General features: G+C 52.2%; 1 protein-coding gene across 5 annotated transcripts in view; it reads right to left on the reverse strand.

Moving 5' to 3' along the window:
• LARP1 (La ribonucleoprotein domain family member 1) overlaps positions 1 to 23965 on the reverse strand; it is a 34698-nt gene that overhangs the window by 6545 nt on the left and 4188 nt on the right. Inside the window, exons 1-11 of one of the 5 annotated variants that reach the window (XM_027682383.1) lie at positions 14126 to 14146; positions 11133 to 11227; positions 6196 to 6257; positions 4585 to 4650; positions 3684 to 3855; positions 2989 to 3120; positions 2664 to 2816; positions 1827 to 1989; positions 1435 to 1579; positions 1120 to 1294; positions 106 to 275 (exon numbers count right to left, since the gene is read on the reverse strand). In XM_027682383.1, coding sequence (XP_027538184.1) covers positions 106 to 275; positions 1120 to 1294; positions 1435 to 1579; positions 1827 to 1989; positions 2664 to 2816; positions 2989 to 3120; positions 3684 to 3855; positions 4585 to 4650; positions 6196 to 6257; positions 11133 to 11196 — 1302 coding nt within the window. In that variant the 5' untranslated portion in view covers positions 11197 to 11227; positions 14126 to 14146. Of the gene's footprint in view, positions 1 to 105; positions 276 to 1119; positions 1295 to 1434; positions 1580 to 1826; positions 1990 to 2663; positions 2817 to 2988; positions 3121 to 3683; positions 3856 to 4584; positions 4651 to 6195; positions 6258 to 11132; positions 11228 to 12994; positions 13044 to 14125; positions 14210 to 19613; positions 19641 to 23965 lie in introns of those variants that run through there. The other 4 variants (XM_027682384.1, XM_027682382.1, XM_027682385.1 and 1 more) reach the window with 4 other exon arrangements.

The following is a 23965-nucleotide window of genomic DNA, read 5'->3' on the forward strand; positions in this document are numbered from 1 at the left end:
GGGTTCACATACCCTATTTGATCTGAGGCCTGCCAACTTATGATTCAAGTCACCTCAACAACTGGGACACTCCCCCACTCCAAGAGCTCCTACATCACCACCTACCTTGGGCCTGGCTGGGGAAGGCCGAGGCCTCTTCTTCACTTCAATCCATGTCTCTGAATCCAGGTCCGGCAGACTTGTGGACAGGCCCTTGGGCATTGTCTTCAGGTTACTGACCTCCTCTGTTTTGGTGGGGACAGGGCTGGCAGGGCGTGGGGAGCCAGGAGCAGACTCTAGAGCCAAAAAGAGCCACAAGGTGCTTTAGAGGGAGGGAGGGAGCCTGGGGGGTTGTGTACTTACAAATTATCCGACCAAAGGAGGAGTCATTCCAGCAGCACAGCACAGCTTGCAGGACTAGCTGGCATCCTGTGGTCAAGGCTACCAGCACAGTGCCCACAGGTGCTGGAGTGGGAATCTCCAGTGACCACAAAGCTTTGCAGGTGACAGTTTCCCAGACACACAAAGCCCTAAGGCAGATGCTGTGCTGCTCTCTGGGAAACCTTCCCAAGACAGTCTGGAGCCAGTGGGAATAGATCTTCTCCTGCCAAAACTCTTACAACAGGACCAAGAAGATTCTCCAGTTGGGCTCTCAGGTGCAGGCTTGGGCTCCTGCCAGCCCCCATGGGGTGGGGTGACAAGAGCAGGAGCAGCCCATGAAGGACAGCAGACCCTTCCCCAGCACTTGGTTGACAGCTCTACACCTGCTGCCCAATTTGTGCCCGGTATCTCCTCACCCAGTAAGGAAAAGCTGGATTCTCAAGTGTCCTCTGCTCCACTCAGCAGCCATAAGACTATTGCCAGGCACAGCCAAGAGACTTCCAGCAGGAGTGACCCTCCCTGAATGCCTTCAGCCCCCACAGAGGAAAAGCCACAAGACTCAATCTCTCATGTTTCCCCCCATGTATGGAGGCAGCTCTGAGGGTCCAAGGACAGAGCTCAGATCAGCTCCCACCACCAGGCAGAAAGCCAGTGGCAGAGCCCTGCCCTGGGGAACACTCCTGACTATCAGGGTCTCAGTCCTGCTGCAGTCCCAGCACTGCATCCCAACACCTCCCTCCACATTCCCCCAGTGCTCACCTGTCTCTTTTTGGAAGCTTTGCCGGGGGACAAACTCAGGGCAATTGATGAATTGTGAGAAGTCAGTCTGAGTGTAGTCTGCCATAGGAGGGCCAGGTAGAGCCCATTTTTCTGGCTGCTCTTTTCTCCTGATCTTCTCATCCACAATTTCCACCACCTTGCTGTCCTTCAGAGCCTGGAACCATGGGATACTTGGTTAACTTAGCACTTAGCATTGGCACATTGAGGGGCTAACTCGTCCACAGAAAACAGGCACCACACAAAGGGTGGTGAGATGCAGGACAAGAAGGAAAGGCCACCTTTCCTTGCCCTCACCTTGATGATGAGGCTGATGTCGGTGGTCAGCGCCTGCACTCGGTGGAAGCTGGCGATCAGGGTGATGGGGAGGAAGCCGTCCGAGTCCATCTTGCGGCGCAGGAAGAAGTCTCGCTCCAGGTTGTCCACGCTGAAGTAATATTCTCTGTATGGACAACATGTCAGTGAGAGGAAGCTCCAAGTCACTGTCCCCTGGGCAACCCCTAAGGAATTATAGCCCCCTCCCACTTAAGCTACTGAAGGGAGAAGCCTGGGGAGCCCAGATGTGGGGCAAGCTGGTGCTGTAAGTGAAGCAGAGTGTCAACACACCTCAGTTCTAACCATTCCCATGGGATTGGCCATGCAGTCCCCGCCCCCCCCAATGCTCAGCAAGGACAAGAGGTGGTGCTCACATCTGCCTCTTGATGTAGTCTTTGAGCAGCTCCTGGTCCACGCTGTAGAGCTCAGCACTGCTGATGTTGTCGAAGTAGTAGGTGATGTTGCTGGCGTACTTCTGGGTGCGGGAGCCATCCGAGCCCTCGAATTTCCGGTACCCATACTGATAGTCAAAGTGCCCTGTGGGATACCAGTAAGGGTCAGCACAGAGACACTGGGATGTGCCAGACAGGCTGTGCTGCCAGATAGGGCTGGACTCCTGTACAAATAGTTCTCCCTGCACTGTTCCTGAGGACCCCACCGCAGCCCATGATGGGGCACCCACATCCTTCATCCGCATGCTCTCTGCCTTTGCCACAGGAGAGGCCAGAAGCCCTCTTATCCAGGAGCAATTGGGCAGCCCAGCTGACACACAAAGGCCTTATACTGAATCCAGGTGAGGCTTAGCACAGACACTGCCCAGTCCAATGCCAGGGCAGATGCTCTTCCTTATCCAAGACACGCCTCCTGCTTGGCTCTCAACATGACATAAAGCCTACACAGAGTATCAACATGTTTCAACTCCTGCTCACAGAAGTACTGCAAGGGAGAGAAAACAGGAAGAACAGCTTGGCCTGAGTAGCGGGAAGACATTTGCTTTTATTAAAACACTAGTAAGAATTTTTTGTTTTGTTAAAAGCAGCTCAACTTATCAGCTGGGATGACCTGCCACAATACTTCCTTGTATCCCTACAGTGCTCTGCCCTTCCCAGCCCACTTCTGGAGGCCCAGATCTCTCACACACAGAGACGCAGAGCTGTGCACACTTTGTCACGTGCTCAGTTCTCTCCCTGCTGTCACAAGACCACACATACAGCGATCACCTCCTCGGCCACGGCCACGGCCCCTGCCACGGCCCCGGCCTCGGCCCCGGAAGGTCCCTCGCACGGCCCCTCCCTCGCTCTTCACGCTGGAGGTCTCGTCGTGGTCCTGCCAGCTGCGCTCGTGCTTGTTGTCTGGGTGCCAGCCTGCAGCAGACAGGGAAGGAGAGGCAGGAGTGTTACAGAATGAAAGCACCTCCCTGGAGCAAGCCCGCTGCACCCGGAGCCCTCTGAAGGCAGGAAATGTGCCCACTGGGCATCAGGGCTTGCTGTGCCCCACGGCCAGGGCAGGGAGCAGGTCCCCAGCCTGAGCCCCCACCTTTCAGCTCGCTGCGGTTGTTGGAGGGGTGCCTGTGCTGCTCGTTTTGCCGGTTGTTCCGAGAGGCGGTTTTGTCCCTAGGCACCTCTGACTTCATGTCTATCTGCAAAGGGACCCACTTGTGTTTGTTGCCTGCAAAAGGACAGGGTTTGGGTGTGACACAGGTTCAGAGAGCATCTGCTTCCTCCCCCGCAGCCCTCTCTTGCCACACAGCCCCCACACACGGAGGAGAGAAAGCAGCAGGGCCTTTTGGACAGACCCTGTCCTTGGACATCCCTCCAGGCCTTGCTGGATGCAGAAAGGCACTGACCAGGACTCTCAGGCATGAAGGGACATGACACAGACCTTTCCTGTTGTACTTGCCACAGCACTTGTCCTTCCTCTGCCCCCGCTCAGAACAGACTGAGCCCACATGTCAACCACAGCTGACACAACCCACAGTCAGGGGCTGTTCTGTGCCACCACAGAGCACAGGGAGGGCAGGTTCCTGTCACACCCCTACTTGGGCCCTTCTCCCACCAATATGACACTTTGCTCCTTTGAAGTCTGCAAACACCTTTCACTACAGCTGTCCCCACACTGGGATTGTTTCCTGCAGCATGGCCCCCAGGGAAGGCAGTGGATGCTTCCACCTGGGTTGTGGAGGGGGAGACAGGCTGAGGCCGGGGGACTGCCCTCATCAGGTTCTGCCTTACCTTTCTTCTTCTGCGCTGACTTCTGGTTGTCATCATCACCGTTCTTCTCCTCCCCCGACTCATCTGATTTGGTTTTCAGGCTCTCTTTGCCATCGCTCCCATCCCCCTTCTCCTGCTCTTTCATGTCTTTCTTGACAGGCAGTTTCCGAAGGGTTGGTGCTTTGTGCGGCTGCTGGAGACACACCAGTGCAGGAAAGACGTGAGAGGTGGGAAAAAGGAAGGGCTGAAGGTAGAACCCAACTGTCCCCTCAGGAAGGCTTTGTCCTAGGCTGGAAGCATCCCTGCTCTGCACCTCCCAGAGTTGTCCTGCTCCTCTGGAAGAGCTTATGGATGAGCAGGGCAAGAGCTGCAAAATGCTCAAGATGTGCTGAGACACCAAGATGGACTGCCAGGGAGGCCTGGAGCTCCTGGATGGGAGTGTCCTATAAGGGACCAGTCTGGCAAAACAGTGAGTGACAGACAATCAGGGGCTGGCAGAGCAGCATCCAAAAATAGAAAGGTTTCAATGACACCCAGGTCCCTTAGCAGGAGAGGAAGGGCCAAGCCCTTCAGACACACCAGCCCTTTTCTCACACATTTTCAGTTCCTCCTATGGAAGTCCTGACTTTGGCCCAGGCCCCCTCCTGCACTAAGCAGCCCTGAGGAGAGTGGGTTTGAGAGCTGCCTTACCTGTTTCACCCAGCCCAAGGTTTAGACTGGGCTCCAGGTTCCCAGAATAGCACTGAGGGAGGGAGTCGGCTGCATGGGCAGCCCTAAAAGGAAATCCCCTGCACACTATTCCTGGCTGCCTCCACATTGACACTCAGCACCCCAAATGGCCTGGCTCAGCCAGTGCTTCCAGAGGGACAGAGAGGTCTGCAAGGGCCTTATCCTGCTCATTGCAATGGTTCTGTGTTCTCACCTGGACACTCTTGTGGGCTATTTCTCCAGGTGTTGGCCAATTTGTGGCATCACCGAAGTCACCAACCTGGAATCCAAAGAGAAAGGTCCCGTTAGTGCTGTTCCCTGCATTAGGGAAGCCAGAAGCCCTTCCATGCACCACCGTCCCACAAACAGCTGTCCCTGGGAGGCTTGAGGGTGACATCCAAACTGCATACACACAGCCCCTCTCCCCCCCAGGCAGGGTCCCTGAATTAATCCCAAAAAACTACGTCTATCAGCGATTGTAACAAGGTTGTCACCAGTCCTGCAAGCCTCATTTTGCCTCAGCAGCAGCATTTGGTAGGCAAGCAGCCCAGGTTAACTCACCATAAGCACCATCCCTCGGACAGGGAAAGTGCTCAGCTTCCAGCACTCTAAATCCACCTGAAGCAACTACATCCCATTAAAGAACCTCCTCCACCTAGTGGCAGGTCACGGCCAAGCACAGTTCCACTTTAGTGCCCAACTACATCCACATAGCAACAACAAAGCAAACAGATTGCCTAGCAGGACTGGTGAGAAAATTCAAGCAGGTGATGGGATCTCCCCTCATTCCAGTCACCCCATGTCCACATGGGGAACACCGGTCACCTCTCTGCTCAGTAAATGACCTCACCCCTGCCATCATTTCTACCTTTCACATTTCAGAGAGAACCAGTGGACAGAGGAAAGAACCCAAACAGCTGCCCAGGTACCAATGAATCCTGGCTGGGCACTGAGTTTATCTGGGCACAGAAACTCCTCATTGCACCTGTGGGGTTTTTATTTTTGTATTAATTTGGAGTCACTGAGTTCCTCAGGACATCACATCTTTACATTCAGGTGCCATGCTCCTCTCCTCAGGAGGCAGGTTTCCTGAGAAAACCAGTTCTAGGGCAGGGCCATGCCTGTTTCACAGACAGGAGCACCTTCCATCCCCAGGGTCCTCCTCTCTCCAAAATGGAAAAGATAAGGGAAGTCCTATCAAGCTGCAGATCCGTCTTCACTGGTTGCTGGGAGCCAACACCAACAACCCATGTCCCTTGCTGTGCCCCGGCTGCATGTAACCTCCTCAGCAGTCTGTCCCTCCATCACACACTGATCTCCTGGAACAGACTGGCCAGGTTCCTCCAAAGGAGTTGCTTTGTTTGAAATCAATTACCCTGGCTCTCCATGTGCCAGTGAGGAACAGACAGCACAGGGAAGAAGAGACCTGTGGACACACCACTACCACTGCCCTGCCTGCACTGCAAAACAGGGCACAGGCTGAGCCCACAAGGAACTTGGGGTGTCCTTGCAGTGGGGGGAGAGGTTTTCTAGGACTGCTCCAAGTACCTCCCTGTGAGAGAGGAGGTAAGAAGGTTTTCCCTTGCCTAGCTGGGCAGAAAACCAGACAAGGCATCGTGCAAGACCACTAAAATGCTGAAGAGATGGAGAATCACAATGTTTTCCTCCACACCCTTGCAAGCAGCCATGCCAGCATGTCAGCCCCTCCACAACCAGGCTTGCCAAGGGAGGGGTCTGCTCTCCAGGCCCTCAAGATGCTCACGCAGCACTGACAACTGCACCAGATGCTGGAGGCCACAGAGAGGGACAGCAGGTACAGCCTTACCTTGCTTCCTTTCCGCTGTCTTGGGTTGGCAGCCCTCACCACTTTTGCTGGAGTCGTAAGTTCTGCAAGAGGAGGAGGAGAACAAAACTGTTAAAAACACAGCTGAGGGCTGTGGGAATGTTGGCTCTGGAGGGAAGCAGGCAGGAAGCAAACCAGCTCCCCCTTCAGCAAAGGAGGGCTAAGAGGCAAAGGTGAAGAGGAAACAGAGCCAGTTTCCGACCTGTGTCTCCTAAGGGCCCTATCAACATCAGAAAATCAATCCAGGTGGCCAAGAGATGGACTTTTAACCCCATCCTGCTGCAGGAAGGCACTCCCCGACTTAGTTCTGCCCTCCCAACTCAGCCTTGCCAGCCAGGGAGGAGGGGTTTCGAGGAGCTCAGCTGGCTCTGCAAAGCACCACGGAGAACCTGATCTGCTTTGAACAGCAAAGCAAACGCCCTTGAACAGCCAAGGCCCATCATGACGCCATGGCCAGCCCTCCCCAGGGTGCAGAGGAGGGCTCAGTGGAGGGATGAACACACGGGCACTGCTGTCTCCTGGTTTGAACTCCAGCATCCCAGCAGGGGACAGCAAGTTCATAACAGGGAAAATACAGAGAGAAGGAACCAGATCCATGAAGTGACCAAATCCTGCTACAGCCAGAAGTATTTAGGCATCAGAGTGCCTCTGGGGTGTTTTAACATATCAGAGTGTAACTGTTGGGGTTCATACCACCACAGACCTCACAGGAAGTCAAGACCTCAACCCCACCATGACCCATCTTGGCTCCTGCTCACACATCACCTCCTTACAGGCAGAAATAGAAATTCGATTTGTTTTCCCCCCCTCACAGGTTTGGCTGCAAGGTCTCTGGATCAGGCTCACACAGGGCACACAGTCACACAGAGCAGCACGTCACTGCCCGACACAAACCAGCCCCACAAGGACCAGGTACGAGGGTCTCCTCCAGGACACTGGTGCTCACAGGAGAGCCCACTGTCCCTGCCTCGAGGGGCAGCCCATGCCAGGTGCCACACAGCCGGCAGGAGTGAGCTTTTCCGCTGACTCACTGGCTTTGTTTAAAAGCAAGGCAGCCCTGACTGGGGTAGGGTGAGGGTGGGAGGTGGGTGGAATGCAGAGGCTATCTGGGGATGCCCCAGGAAACACCCTAAGTAGCCTACTCAGCTCTGCTCAAAGCTGCCTTTGATCTCCTGTGCAAGGCTGGACAACTTTGCCTAGATGATCAAAACCGGTCCCCTTCCGAGCCTTGAAACCGGTGATTCATCCTGCTGGCCCGGCCTTGCTCAGAGCTGGAGGCTTTGAAGTGTCAATAAGGCAGAGTCAGACATGGCAGGACAGAGCCACGTTCACTCCCCTTCCCCGATTCCTCTCTCTAAGGCATCTGCACAGGGATTTCAACTCCAGGAAAGTCCAAGCTCTCAGATGAGTCCCTGGATCCTCCCCTTTCCTGCAGGACCTCCCCAACCCACCTGCATTGCTTCCTGCATGAGAAGTGGCAGTCCCACATGTCCCTCATTTATTCCACATGCACTTCATTGAGAACCCCAGCTCTACTGCACAAAGCTTGCCACAAGGCTTTTGAACTTTCCTGGTAGTGGAGGATGAGCAAGTGCTTTCAAAACAGCCCCCCAAATCCTCCCCTCAATGCTCACAGATGTCACCACCTAAAAACAGCCTCAAAAGGCACTAGGAGCTACAGCACCCTCAGCCAGCCCAGTTTTCCACACATACAGAGCACCCCTGCTTGCTCTAACAGCACTGTCATGACTGGCACTGCAGAAAGAAATAACTGAACTTGCTGTGCAGCCTGATTAGGCACCGATCTCCTGGGCTAGAGGCAGCAGAGCTCCCTCTCTCCCTGTGAATATCCCATCCCAGCTCCTGCTCCCACCATGCTGCTGCCCTAGCGCTCACAGCAATGGCATCCAGCCTTTTCCTCCAGCTGCTTCAGCTCAGAAGCCTCACGGCCGTAGATGTTCCTGCGCTTTTTCTGGGGACCAAAGAGTGGTGCCCTCACAACCGCAGTGAAAGAGGACGCCGGGGCACAGGCTGCAGGGGTGTGTGCCACAGACTCAATCATCTTTGTGGGGGAGGGAGGAGATTGTTTCAAACAAGTTCTGCTGCTTTCCTTATCTGCAAGATACGAACAGGGATCCCTTATCTCGCTGAGGTGCCGAGAAGACTAATTAGCATTTGCAGAGGCTTCGGAAGACAAAACACAAAGGGTTGCAGCCAGGCAGGGAGGGAGGGAAGGAGGCTGCTCCAGGCAGCACAGCCAAGCCAGCGTGGATGATCCAGCAATTCATAGTGGAGACCAAGGTAGGAGGTATGTGACAGTGTTGGCAGACAGACAGCTGGACACACCATCCACCCAGCCAAGACCGTGGTGAGCAGAAGCCGTGCATGCCTGGCACCCTCTAGGGCACACCAGCCTAACCCAGGGCACCAGTTCCAACCCATCAGCAATTCTGGAGTCAAGCTCCTGGACATCAAACCCAAAACTGCTCTTCATGTTGCCTTGCAGAGACTCTAGCAAACACAAATGTTTTAAAAACCAAACCCGACGCACCCAAAACACATTTAGGTTAATCCAGATGCTCAGGCTTCAGAAGTCCTTCCTATAGGGACAGCAACACATCTTGAGGTTCTCAGCTGAGAAGACCCTTTATGCAAAAACTCAACTGTCCTTTGTCACTGTGTCAACCTGGGAAGTGGGGAGCAAGTGGATACTGCTCATCCCACATAAGAGCTCAGGACAAGCAGTGAGGGACACTAAATACTGCCCTGGTTCACAGCTGAGCCCTTAAAAGCTGCTGACAGATGTCTCAGACCTCTGGTAATTTCACAACCCTCCTTTTACATTTATTTGTTGGCAATAAATAATTTTCAGTTACACTAGCACTCCCTGACCAGCCCCCAAAAAACAGGGCCTCTCTGTGTGAGGGGACAGACAAAACAGCTGCAGCAGGAGCCAGGGCTTTAGTGGTGTGAGACTGGCAAGGGGACAGCGGGCAGGGAAGCAAGGAGCAGCTTTGCCTGTGGCCACAGAACAGATGCTGGCACAGCCAGGATAGAAAAGCAGGTCTCAAGTTTGGATCTGCTGCCTGCAGCCAGAACCTGATCGTTTGTTCACCCATAGGGTTGCCCAGCCACGAGGAGATTACTTCTTAGCAACTGAGGGGACGAGGCACAGGTGGGAGCACCCACAGTGGCCCCAACACCAGTATCGCAGCCAAACCCTTCCTACGGGCACGGCGCAGCCAAAGCACTCGCTGGCTTTTGACACTTCCTCCCCAATGCACCTGACAGACACCAAGGGCAAGGCTGTGCAGACACCTCGTGCTTTCCTCCAGCCCACGGATGGCAGTGGCACAGCCCTCGGGGAGGGAGCTCATGGGGGCATCCAGGTGAGTGACGCCCTGTACTTGGAAGGAGAAGAGCCATTGCACAAGGCCAGGCAGAGTGACAGCACAGCCCAGCCAGAGTGACAGCAGATTCACAGCTAAATGTCCCTCCATCCCAAGATGGACATGTGCCATAGGACAACTGAGCTTGGCCTAGAAGACCTTACCTCTGAAAATCACCAACACCCGCCAGCCTGGTTCCCTGTCTTTTCTTACATCCCAATGCAATTTGTAATGGAATTTTAGAGAAGGTGGATGAAGAGAGGGAATAAATCTACAGCGATGGGCAGAGAGACCTGGCATTATACTGCAGAAATACCTGCACCTGTAGTAAGAATGCTGTAGTGCCTACTTCAGGTGTACCACTCGTGCAACAGAAGGGCTCAGAGAACCCCAGCACCAGCTGGGATAGCCTAAGAGGGCAGCCCAGGCTCCCAGCAGGAATACAGAGTCCTCAGCTCCAGCATATGCTCCATCCCTGACACAGCACACCCCTCCTTACCCAGCAGCCAAGACAACAGAAAGGAGGAGGCCTGCGCCCGTGCCGCTCCAGCCCACGGCCTGGCACCTGAGAAACTGCTGATAAGGGTGGTTTCAAAGCCAAGAGCCCGGACTTTGTGCTGGAGAGGCTGAGGCAGGGGCACATGCTCTGTACTGCAGGTCCTGATGGGGCTGGAAGAGCCAAACTGGTATCCCCAGTATCCCCAGAGCCCCGGCAGGAGCTCGAGGGTGCCATGAGGGATAGATGGCCACGTGCCCAGCAGCCCACCAGGATCCACTCCACTACTCTGCCTCCAAACAATCCTCCCTCCGTCTCATGCTCCACGGGACAGTCCTGGCGCACGTGAAGACCACAGGTCATAAACACCACCACAGGACACCCACTCTGGCAATGCTCCCCAGAGGCTTTTAGGTGAGAAAGAGCAAGTGCAGCTTGGGTGAGCCGTGCCCAGAGCAACTGGGGGGCTTGGCAGGTTGCAAGTGAGAGGGGGAATAGTGCCCCAGTCAAAATGACACAGCAAGGACAAGGTACTGCATTAACCTCCTGAGAAACCAATTGACAGCCAGGTATGACAAGTTCTGAGAAGACTAAAGACAAACCATTAGACAGCTTACAATCAAGAGGACCTCTGCTCGCTCACACTATTGGTATATCCATGCTCACTGTTTGGACAGAGAAAACCAGCCTGAGATTAACTGTTTCCCCTGGAGACAGCTTCCTCAGAGTCTTTCCAGGAGGGCAGGCGAGTCCCTCCTGGGGTACTGACACACACGAAAGATGTGGTGGGACAGCACCAACCTGCAAAGCAACTTCCATAAGACAGACCCAGCAGAGGCAGTCACCCACAGCCAAGCCTGCCAGGACACCACTGTGGCTGCAAAAATCCCTTTCTTGGCCTAAAAGGAGACCTCAAAAGCCAACAGATAACAGCTCCGAAGGTGTATCCTCACCTTGCCAACATGGGAAACTCAGAGTACCAAACCTGTCCCTCCTCCAGGCCTCAAGCAAGCTCTCTCCCAGGGTGGCCTTACCTGCACAGCACCAGGGGCAAGACATGGATTCGGAGGCATTCCTGTGGCACTCATTGCTGTCCATGCACTCAGCTCCATGACTTCAGAGTCTGAGCCTGGTCAAGCCATCAGAGGACACAGCTGTTGAGCTTCATGCCCACCAACAGCACAACTTCTCCAGAGACATCTGCAGGATCAGTCCTGCAGGCCAGATGTGACCTTTCCCTCCCACCAGCAGCTCGCCAGCTGCAGATGGTGCCAAAGATTTTTGTTGTTGAGACTCCATCCCAAAGAGGACCCCTTGAACTTACAGGCAGAGAAGCCCTGAGGGACAGACAAACACTGTCTGCCCACTGTGGGTGCTGCACCCATTTCTGCATCAGCAAGGCAGCAGCGCTGGGCAACATATCCTTCCTATAAAGGGGCCAGGAAGGACAAGCAGATGAGAGAGGGCCTCAGCCTGCCCAGGGAGTGATCTGGTAGCACTCCTGTGTGCAGAGAGAGGTGTAGATACCCCCCGAGACCGATTAGCAGCTTCTACCTCTGCCTGCCTCCCAAGGAGCTGCTCCCAGCACCGCCTCAGCCGTGTGTCAGAGCTAATGCCAGACTGACATGAGTAACGCTTGTCACTGCAGCTCCACACACGAGCGGAAAAGCCTGGGATTTACAGCACTGACTGCTTGGCATGCTCACATTTTGCTGAAGACATCACAAGGCTCACAAAGCCAGCAAGGTTCAGGACAGACTCAGCACACAGACTGCAACTCCTCTAGGTTTGAAACATTTTATGGCTTTATCTCCCACCAAACTGCAGTGGCAGCTGGAGGTGTGTGCATGCACGGAGGGGGAAAGCAAGGGAGCACAGGATGGAGTTCTCTGACAACTTTAAATGAGATGTTATCACAAGGACATCTTCCAGCATAAGGAGGTTGGTGTCTCCACAACAGGGGTTCCCACCTGTTCCTGGGGACTGCAGAGAACCACAGCTGGTCCCACCACTTGCAGGACATGGTCTCATGCTAGAAGCATTTAGCCTTGTTCACAAAGGCAAGACTTAGGAACACTTCAGCAATATCACAGGTTTCCTGCACATGCAAGAAAAGCTGCACTAGTACAGGCAAGGTCAGGACCAGGCAGAAGACTGGATCCCTAAAGCGCATGGCTGAGCGGGACTCAGGCTTGTAAAGCATGTGGGAAGCTGGTTCCACTGGAGCAGGAGATAAGCTGCAGGCACTATGGTTGAAAGCATTCCAAGCAATATTCTACAGCTCCTCAGCAGAAGCTCCACCGTACAAGCCCTACTGTAACAGCAAAGGAAGCAAGGAGCTGCCTACACCTCCCTGCAATGTAAGCTCTGCAACTGCTGCAAAGATCACTCTCTAAAAATAACTTCAAAAAGGGCATCTGACAGCTCTACAGAGAGCATGAGAACATTCCCACCTGGGTGTCCTAGGCAGCTCTGGGAGCCCATGAGTTTGCCCTGGAAAAGTGCAGGGAGAGAGGCCAGGATACAGGCAGGTACAGGTAGGACACCTCTGTCACAGGCTGAAAGTGTGGGCACACAAGTTATAATCCCAGCTCTCCAAGCCCTCACATCCCTCAGTCGATACTTCCAAAATCCCTGGAACAAGGGGAGGTAAAGCAGCTCAAGACACGTGCAGAGCCAATCTCTGCCGACAGCACAGACAGGCAGCACAGACCTGCACAGACCCTCAGAGTGAGCAGGAGCTCAGACAGAGCACAGCCCTGCTCACGGGGAGCTGAGGAACAGCACTGCTCCTTTAAATGCACATAGCTGCTACAAGCTCTGCACACACCAGTGATCTGCAGAGTCTGACTTTTAATTCCAGGGCAAACGGGGGACAGGAAGGGTCTGGACTTACCAAAAATGCATGATCATCCTCCCTGCATCTCTCTACCCAAGACAGAAATGCTTCAACTTGTGGCCAAGCTACACTCCAGGAGGAGCGGCTTAAGAAATGCTGACAGGCATTTCTAACGTTAACACTGTCAGTGAGGGCACTGTGGATTCTTCCTGGCACAGACAGCCACTATTAAAGGTAGCAAATGAACTCTCTTTAAGGGCAAGCGACATCTTTCCACCGCCTTTTCAAGCAATGCTCTTCCCTGAAGGGGATTTCTAGGAAACTTCTGACACACGATCCATGCTCAACACCGCTGCACACAATCCCCGAGATGCCAGGCACATGCAGAATGAGACAGCACATGAAACCCTCCCTCCTCCCCAGTTTTCTACAAAAAGATGAGTCCTAAACTAAGGGTTCTCTGCTGAGAAAGCCAGTGCTTCCCAGAAACCAAGAGGCATCACACAGGGGACACAGGCAAGGTCACCCAGCTGACCAGACTCCAGAAACTGTCAAAATGAGGAAGCTGGGCTGGCTCAGGCTCCCATAGCTGCCGAGCCACCCTGTTCTCTCTGACCAGGGAAAAAAGGCACCCATCACGCCACCATCCCTGCGGAGAGGCTACTCCAGCATCAGTGCTTGACAAAGCTTGTCTGGTGCAGACAAGTGTCCAGCGAGCAGACCACGTAACCAGCAGTTCCTCTGCCAGGATGGAAGACAGAAAAGCCTTCAAGGACACCTGCAAACACTCTGCCAGGTTAAATGGTTCAGGGAGAGGGGCTGAAAAAGCCAGCGGCGCTCCAGGGAAAACACTGTGTCAGTCCATCATGGACAGGCTGGGCCCCTGAGAAAAGGCACGAGTTGATCCACCTGCCACTCGGGGCAGCTCCACACAGCAAGGACACCTCAGCGCTGGGAGAGCAGGGCGCCTGAGGCAAGGCTGCAGGGGCCCGGGGCACGCAGGCAGGCCAAACCCTGGATGAGATGAGGGTCAGGCCCTCCTCCAATCCAGCTCAGAGATCAGTTGATAGTTCACAGTGGGGGAAGGGAGGGGTGACACGAGCAGGAACAACAGGACAGCAAGGACAGACGCACAAGGCAAGACTTGCAACTCCTTATAAAACACAATAGAAAACCCAACCCACTCACCTTTGGGGACAACTGATTTGCAAATTAAAAGGGGGTGTCCACCCTCCAGGAGGGACCAGGAGCAGTTTCCTGCTCCCCTTAGCCTTTGCTGCACTGCTCTGCCTGTTCTGCCAGGCTCTAATGAAAAGCTAGTTAACAGTTAATTATTACCCATTCAGACACACGATCCCCTACTCTGACCGAGGGCGGGCGGGATAAGACAGTCACGTGATACAAAAATCCTGACCTTATGAAAGCACGGGCAACTATATTTAGTTGGAAAAACGATGACCTAGCGAGGCTGCTCCTCCCTGGCCTCCCCCAGAGAAGCAGACCTGCCACCTCTGGAGATCCTACCTCCATGAGACCCGGGAATTTCTTCGTCCATCACAGCTGTAACACTGAGACAGGAGCAAGCCCTGTGTGCACCTACAGGCTGTCCTGGGGGGAGGGGGGGGCCAGACCAGCACATGGCCCAGGCTGGGGGGACGCTCCCTCCTCATCCTCAGTGCTGCACAGCAGGTCACCTTGTCAGCAGCAAAAGCTGATAAGCACCAAAGCCCACAAACAGGGCCCAGCCCAAGGTCCTGGACCTTATCTTGAAAGCAGGAGGCACACTGGAAACCTGACCAGTGAGACCAGCACAGCAGTGGCATTCAGCAGCAATGCTCCAGCCGCTGGAGTCTGCGTGCCCAGGGCTGGTGATGTCCAGAGCTGGTGATGGGAGTTTGCCTCCCTGATCAGCCCAACCCCTCTCTCCACAGGGTGGATAGGTGAACAAGACAGACACTGTCATGCCAAGAACAGAGAGGGAGCCAAGGCAGTCATGCAGGAGTCACACATGGGCACCACTGCTGTGGAGAGACAGTCCCAGAAGAAAAAGTGTGCAGCAACAAAATCCAAGAGCATCACCCGCTCCCTCTGCCACTGAAGTGAAACAACTTCAAAGGAGATGAAAAACAAAAGCCTGAGGACCAGACATCATTAATCTCTTGTCATCAGCAGAGGGGTGCTCTCTGCCTGCATCCCAATGTGGCCACTGAGACAGCAAAACCCGTGGCACCCACAGCATGAGCGAGAGAAGGTCACTGTCGTGCTGACATGATCCCTTTAATGGCCGTCAGCCTCTTCTGCAGCTGCATCTGGGCACTTGGAAGCTGACAAAACCCTTCCTGGGAAGCATCTGGTACGTCTCACTGTAAATATTTAACAATGAAGAGACAGGAATCGAGAGCCAAGCGCCTGCCGCGAGACCCTCCAGCTCCAAGCGTTCACACTGTCTGTGAGGAGACTGCACAGCTCCCACTGCGCCAGTGGAGGGGGTGAGGGGTCGTACAAGGCTAAAGTGCAACCTCTGCACAAAATACGCCTCTGGAAAAACCTGTCATCTCAAAGAAAGGGGCTTTTAGAAAGGAAACTGTGACGTAATTTAAGTAACATCATTCCTAGTTCCTCCCGCTTTGATTCCCGTAACTGACTTTGGCTGCTTTTGCAGAGCCATCTCAGTAGGACCAGAGTGTCCCCTGTGCAGTGACCACTTAACCTCGCCCTCAAAGCCTGCACCAGGACAGCTGCAGACCTCCCTCCCTGACTGCATATAATGAGGAGACTGAGCAGGAGCTCAGCGTGTGAAGCCAAGGAACACAGAGCCACCACCAGGCAGAAATCCAGCCCTGTCTCCTGGGGTGGAGGAAAGATTTGGAGGCAGGAGAGCAAGTGCAGCAAACGCTCCCAGGAATTCAGAGAGGCCAGACCTAGGTCACCTGCTAAGCAAAGTGTCTCCAGAAATGAGCTGAGAAAAATCTTACAGTCCCATAAGCACCTGGATTAAACTAAGCACAGGTATGGGGGCTTCCTCCAGCTGGCAAATCCAGAGCATTAAAACCATGACAAGGCACTTAAATATCCCTGCTATCTTTGAGAGCAAGCAGAAAGGCTTCTTTTTTTGCTACTTAAGGATTACTGTACCTCAGCCAAGCTGATTTCAGGGCATGCTGTCCAAGCACAAAATAAAACATCCTCACTTGTGCCTCCCACCTTAAGCCAGACGCAGAGAAATTCCGGATTTTCTGAATAACTTTGATATAAAAAAAACTGCCAACTTCCTTCCTGGGTGCTCAATCACATTGATCCTGGTGCATAAACCACTCTTTCTAATCCAGGTAATTTCAGTGCTACAGGTGGCTGCCTCCCCTGTGTCAATACATAGCATAAAAAACACCCCAGTAAATCAGTCTTCCCAAAGAAGTCAGGAATACCCAATTAAAAAAGAGTGCAACACAGCACTTTCCTCATTTAAAGATCTATCTCCCTTCCTTTTCTTTATAAAGGATTAAAAACCACTTCCTTGCAGTGGTAACATCACCCTCATCTCTTTATGGAAAACTTCACAGCATTTAATTCAAAGGGCCATTTATAACTCAAGAAAGATATCCCAGCCACAGCTGACAATTATACAAAATGAACAGGTCAGGGTGCAGCAGCAGATTAAAAGAAGTCATCAGGAGTAGTGAGACCAAGACAGAGCATCAATTGTTGCTCTGCTGAACACCAGCACATCCACAACTGCACCCTGCAGTCAGCTCTGGTCTCTGGATTTCAACAAGGGCACAGCAGTGTTACAGATGGTCAAAGAAAAGCAATTAAACCACCCAGAGGCGGCTCCTCAAGAGGTGAGACTAAAAAGTCTGGGGATCCTCCAGCATGGAGAGGAGGAGGGCTGGCTGTGGCACACAAGGCCCGGAGGGCACAGGCACAGCACACAAAGCCAGAAGGAGATCTGCTTGAAGTGACAGAAGTATTCCCTTCCAGAACAGGCAGCAAATTTCACCACCACACACAGTAGCAGGCAGAGGTGGAGCATCAGCCACCTCAGAGAGGGGTCTGGTGTTCAGGGCAAACACATCCACAGGAAGCTCAGCTGCAAATGTACTCCCCCGGTTCTACTCCAACAGCAGAAGTGGGGAATATCAGTGTCCCTCTGCCCTGCCACCACCCTGCCAAGCCCAGCCCTGCATCTCTCAAGGGTGCTACAGTCTCTCAGCTTTCCATGTGAACTCCAGATCACATGGTTTGAAGGGGCTTCTCCTGATGCCAAATCCTAGTTGCTGGATGCGGGAGAGGAGAGGACCAAGGAACTGCTGTGCCAGACAGAAAGAAAGTCAGAGGCCTCTCTCCAACAACTACTGTATTTCCAAACACTATTAGGTAACCAGGACACAAACACTGCTGCCCTTCCACCTCCATAGAGCTCACACGTGACACCAGGCTGAGGGCAGGACGCCTCTGGCATCCATCACTAACAAGCAGGAACACGCTTTGGGGCACTCCACAGCTACTGTGCCTACAAAACGGCTGATTTTTGGCTCAGGCTCCTCACCCATGCAATTCTCAACCCTGTTACTGCAACTTAGCATCCTCCATCACTCTGCTAACTGCTTCGTTGGGAGGAAGAACAACAGACTTTTCACTCAGAAGGGAAACTGCCTATACAGACCCATCTGACCTTACAAGATCAACCTTAAAAAATAGGCACTGACATAGGTATGGGAGTCCCAGTGACTTGCAGTAACAGACTTGAGCAAATTAACTCATTCAACAACCTCAGCAAGGAAAGGGAGGTGAGGGAGTCAAACCCAGCAGCCTGAGGAGTGCACAACAGCTCTGGTGCCAGGTGCTGCTCTGTCTTTGCCTGCTCTGCTCACACTTCACTGTGTTTTGAGATACCAGGGCTTCCAGATAAGCTTAGTGCATGGGAAGAAAAGGCATGGCACCAGCTTTAAGGTTTTCCTGGAGAAGGTTTTTCTGAAGAAAGACTATACAGTGTCCTGTGTAGCTACTGTAAAGAAGAATCCTGTTTGAGCTTTCACTTATCTCCTAAAAAAATAAAGAATTGTAAAAAAGCCCCAAGCTCTGCAGGTAACGTTTTCTGTAACACTATTGACATGTAACATGGACTTTCTGAAGCACTATCATCTGCTGCAGACATACATTTGTGCCCCACCCTGGAGGTCCCCAACCAGCTGGAGAACAAGAGGATGGAGTTGTGCCAAGCAAAGGACATCTCTGAGTTTTGCAGCACAGGCAGACAAAATCCAACACCCAACAAAGACAGACCTTAAGCAGGGTGGAGAAAAGCCTCTTATGAACTCAACACATGGGAACGTACCTTTGCTCCTTCAAAACCAGTCTTAATATGTCACTCTTACACATGTTATGAAAGCAAGAAAATCCTGAGACTTACAAATGTGGAATCAAAGCCTTAATCCAGTGGATTCAGTTATATACCACAGCCTCATTAGCTGGCTAGGGCTCTGGAAACACATCCACAACTCCCAGCCCTCTGTTCAATTCATAAGTTAAATTACACTGTCTCCAATGTTACACCACACCATTCTAAACCAGTGAGTTTCTTTCACTGAACTCAGCTTTAAGACAGTGGTGTTGACTCCCATACTTCCAAATCCTGATCATGCAATGCTTCCACAATCAGCAGCAATTTATCCTCACACTATCCATGAACTGGTGAAATGTAATCCCATGCAAAGCCAAAGATGGAGGTCAGAGGTGCCTGGGGTTGCACAAAGCCAAGCCAGGCACTGACTCTCATCCCCAGTGCTTTGCTACAGAATATCTCCACATGGCACTACAGATCTGAAACAAGATCTTATGGACTGATCTCGGTATCACTGGGTAAAACACAAACCTTTTCTTCAGTCCTGGCACTCTGACAACATTAACCTGGATGAAGACCTTCTGGTAGTTTGGGAAAGGCAAGAACTGAGATCATCAATACTGGCTACACTCTTTTTCTGATTTGGGATTTCTACCCAGAGCAGCCTCCCTCCCTCTCAGGGACCCCAATCCATTTCTGCTCCATCCTTCCCAGCGATGTGCACACCCCTACTGAGGCCAGGAAGTTTTCATTGGTCTTGCACTGATGGCAACACTGTTGTATTTTTGTTGTCCTTAACAGCAATACAGGGAAAGTCTGAATCTTTCCAAAGTACTGCAAATTCAAACATACATCTTCAGGTTCATGGACACATCCAGCTGCACACAAGTAATATATAAACAACAGCAAGTCTGAATTATATTTCCATCTTGACACGTCAATGTTTTTCCATTATGATTGATGACCAAGACCAACAAGTTCCCAAACTCTTTCACCCTGGAAACCCAAATTTGCTAAGCTAAAATGTATGGAAGGAAAGTAACCTTCTAGCTGTTTAGTCATCACTACATGAAAGCATAAAAGATGTCACTGCCACATGGGAATGGCCAAAATATTAGAGGTTTGTATTTTAAGAATTTTTTTTTTGCTTGGGTTTTTGGGTGTTTTGGTTTGTTTGGTTTGTTGTTTTATGGTTGTTTTTTTTTTCAAATTAATGCCCATTGCATATTCTTCTACCAGTCTTCTGTATCTGGTTAGTGCTGGCTCTGCAGAAAGAGAAGTGCAGGGAAGACAAGGGAGAGGGTTTGAAGAGCTCCATTTTTACTTAATACATACCAGACTGGCTGTCAGCTGGAAATATATCTGTAAAAGAAAAAAAAGAAAGAAAAAAAATCAGTACTGGTTGCAGCTGGAGTGCGAATCATATTTAAAAGGTCTCCTCTCTCGATTTGTTTGCTTTAGCTAAATAGAGGAAGTATTTTCTTAGTATTTCAAGTTAAACATCAATCCAGCTTGGAACCCACCTCAATTCAACCACTTGTTGTGAGAAAGATTTTGAAGGAGTCTGTGTTTACTTGAACACATTGCTCTCATAAATAACCTTCTGTATTGGCTTCTAACACACAGCATTGAGCAATAAAAGAGGTTGCTGAGATGTACAAAGATCCACACAATGAGCTAGTTGGTGGCACCCCCACACTCCCCCTGAGCAGCAATATCAGATGGAAACCTGCAGAGAACATGTAACAGGGAGCACAGGTGGAAGTCAAGGCAAAAGCCAAGTGAGCATTTTCCTCATGGTCCTTGGTTTTCGCAGCCACGAGGGACATCAGCAGCTGTGCCAGGCTCTAACACAGCACCTACACCAGAGAACAGGCAGCCAGAAGCACCCAATCATCATCAAACGGGCACCCAGTGCCTTGGCACATCACCCACCACCCCAGAAGAATGCCTTCCCCTTCCCAGCTCAGGTGTCCCTGTCAACAAGCACAGCCTGCTGTGGAGTCTGGGGGAGTTAAGACCCTGACACAGATTATTCAACCTCACCACCACCCCACGCTCTTTCCAGTTAGAGGTACAGGTCCTTCTCTTGAAGGACCCTATTTATTGCTGGGAAGATGTTTCCTGAAGTAGCTGGGAAGGACCAGATGGAAGATTTTTCATTTGAGGAGCACACAGGACATTGTATGCGGAGAAAACCTGTTAATAAAGGCTCCCCCAGAAGCTATGAAAACAGTACTTTTGAGAGAGCAATACATTATGTTGTTTTCTTCAAGATCTTGGAAGAGGAGGGCGAAGGGAAGCTGCCAGCAAGGCAAGGTCTCCTGGGACAGGGGCAGGCCCCTGGCTCCTGCTTATCAGCTACCCAAAACACACATTCAGCTGGAAAGTCACAAGGACTACCCCTCATACAGGGCAATGCTCTTTGGCCTGGGCTCAGCCAATGCCAAAACAGCAAAAATACAGACAGAGAACTTCTATTTCTTTACCTTTGACAGCGCACCATGTTCAAAGCATCCTCAGGCAGGGATGCTTTCATCCCATGTATGAGCAGGAAGTAGTAAGTGGAGCAAAAAGCCCTAAATCAAGACATTACACAGTTATGGTCTGTGGCCATTTGAAGGCATGATATCAGGGCCAATCCAACACATCCAGAAAAGCCTCCAAGCACCAGTCTGGATCCTTTGCAAACTGCATGTTCTACTGCAATCCTCCACCAGCCCATGACCCAAATGCACCCACTGGTATCCCACCTGTTTCGCTCAGCTATATCAGCTGTTATCAAAAAGCAAAATAAAATAATAACAATATAAAGGTTGATAAAAGAAATTCCTTTGTGTCAGCCAAGAACTACAGGCCTTGGCAATCACTGCCCTTGCCATACCCCAATGGGTGCAGTTCTCCAGCCTGCATTCCTGCTAGGCTGTCCAACTAACTCCTCAAACACACGCTGCAGCAGAACCAACTACTCACAAGAGGTCCAGGCTAGAACCCACCTCTAGAAACCACAACTGCCACCAAACCAGGCAGCAGCTGCAGGTGACCCCTAAGCAACATCTCCTGTCAGTCACGCCACCACCACAACTCCCAGTCTGCATTCCCTCAAGGTCTCCTCTCATCTCACTGCTGTATCCCCCACTGCCCCATCTGGCTCTAGATGTGCAGAAAGGCTCACCTGGCTCCTCTTGAGCTCAGCCACAACTCAATAGCAGATTTGCCACAACATTTACTAGAAAAGCAGTGAAACTCCTCAGTGGCTGAGGTCGGTAGAATTCAAGGACTACACATGATGGTCGAGGGCAGATACAGCTCACATTCACCTCAAGAGGTTTGCCAGTGCAACTCCTGCAGAGGAATGACACTTGTATCCAGTGGTCAGACCTCCTGTCCAACTCATCACACCTAAAATTAACACAGATTTGACTCCAAGCTCTCCAGAGCAGAGATCCAGAACTCTGGGCTTGTAGGAAGTTTTCCCCACTGTTGAGAAGAAGCACAGAGCAATCAGTCTGCAGGACTTCTAAAAACGGGGTTGCTGGGAGTACACATCTGAGGCAGGGCTGGTCAGGGACTGTCAGGCACAACGACCCTTTGGGACACCTTTTTCCCCTGCAAGCACAAGTGACTAGATTAAAAATTAGCCTGCCAATTAAGGGCAGCACCTCAGGTGCCCAAGAGAAGTCTAAATCAGGCAGCACTTTCTTTTCCCAAGAAAGCCATGGTAGGGAAGGAGGCAGAAACACATGTGGCCAGCAGGGCAAAGATAAACCCCTCGGACTGCTCTCCAAGGAGCCTGTCTAGTACACTGCAGGACTGAGGCTGCCTGTCCAGGTCAGCTCCCTTCCCAGCTCTCCCAAGGTTAAAAATCAAACACAAAAGACCCAGGCACAGAGATCAGGCTGGTATTTTGGACAAGGGAAGTCCCAACACAGCAAGGTGAAGCCAGCAAACCAGCTACACCGATTCCTGCCACCACACACCCTGCTTTCCCACCTGCTACCTCCCAAAGCACCCTGATGCCAGGTATCCCAACAAAGGCCAGATGCTGTAGGACGATGCTCCACAGCAGTTCTTCACCATCCCATCAGCCACCTGCCCAGGAGGGGCAGTCCCTATGTGGGAGCCAGGCAGCTCTGCCTCTGCCTGCATCACACCTCCCAGCCATGCCCTGCCTGCCCCGCTAGGCCAACACTAAATAGCCTTCAGTCAGCCCAGGGGGAAGGAGCAAAAAGTAACAGTTATCATAATGCAAATGAGAAGGTCTAGGAAATTTGGGCCCTATGGTCTCACATTTCCTTCCCCTTCTAGCATGCAGACACTTTGGTTTCTCAGCATGTGCCCAAAATCAGAAAGACTTGGTGACTAAACAAAGGGATTATAATCACCACAGGAACCAGTGATCTCTTCACTGTCTCTGCCGAGCCAGCTATTTCCCAAGCCCTTGACCATCCTTCCTCAGCTCTGTACAGTATCCACACAGCTTACAACATCTCAACAGAAAACACATTGCACGACTCTTCCCATTTTCAGGAAAGGGAGGTGTAGGAAGGAGTGAGCAGGAGGAGGTCAAGGGGGTGCATGGCAGAGTGTCAGGATGGGCACAAATAGCCCCTTTCAGGACCACCAAGTCAGGGTGCAGATGTGGTACAGGGGTGCTTGCTCTGAGCAGCAACACCCAGAGTTGCTCCACAAAAAGCCCAGGAGACATAACTAAATTGAGGGCAGTTGTCCTGATTTTAGGTGGTGCTGGGAGGGTGGATACAGAATCTCAATTTTTGCCTGGTGGTATTTTTACACGCAGGAGGAGCCCGTATGCTAAAATGGGGCATCTAAAGAGAAAAGCTGATGCATCCACACACATACCCCCTCCCCAGGGGCTATCTGGCTCCTGCTGCTATTCAGGTATCTGGGACAGGTCCAGGAAGGTTACCCCATTTGTGAGCCCCCATTTCCCCTCCACTGCTCCCCCCACTCCCTGTGGAAGCACACTGCCAAGGGGGCTCCTCCACCAGCCACACTTATAGTGCTGAATCCAAATACCCTCACAGGAAGCCCATCTTCTCCCTGCTCAGAAGCTACAGCTGGGAAGGGACCTCCACCACCCACTGCCTGTTCCCAGCCCCCCTTTTCCACCATGGACACTGCTTCCTCCTGGCAGGGCCCAGGAGGCAGTGGCTGAAGAGCAGCTCATTATCCCTGACGCAAGAGAAACGCTGACTCGTTATTACAGCAACCTGCAGCCATAACTGCCGAGGGGCCGCGCGGCCGCAGGCGGAGCACCAGCAGGAACCAGCTCCAATTACCCTCCTGCTCTCCAAGCTGGGGGGAAAAGGACCTCAGAGTACTTTATGTCACCTGCCAGTCACCAAAGCACGCTGCCTGGTACCACTGCACCGGTGTGCTGAGCAAAGGTACCAGCGGAGATGACAGCCAGCTCCTCAGCCGCTCCCAGCAGGACACAGGGCTCATCCACACTGCCACTGCTACAGGAAGACACCAGCTGATTTGTTCTGGCTTTCGACCCGTGAAGTTGTAACCAAATCATCCTCCACATTTTGCAGACAAAAGACTCGGACGTCAGCAAAAAAAATGACCTCTCCAAGGTCACGCGGGGACTCGGCAGCAGAGACGTGACCAGAACTCGATCACAATGGCTCGAAAGCTGCAGGGCTGTGCTGGCTGCCCAG

The sequence above is a fragment of the Neopelma chrysocephalum genome, unplaced genomic scaffold (assembly GCF_003984885.1).
Source record: "Neopelma chrysocephalum unplaced genomic scaffold, ASM398488v2 Primary Assembly neopelma1_63, whole genome shotgun sequence".
NCBI lineage: Eukaryota > Metazoa > Chordata > Aves > Passeriformes > Pipridae > Neopelma > Neopelma chrysocephalum.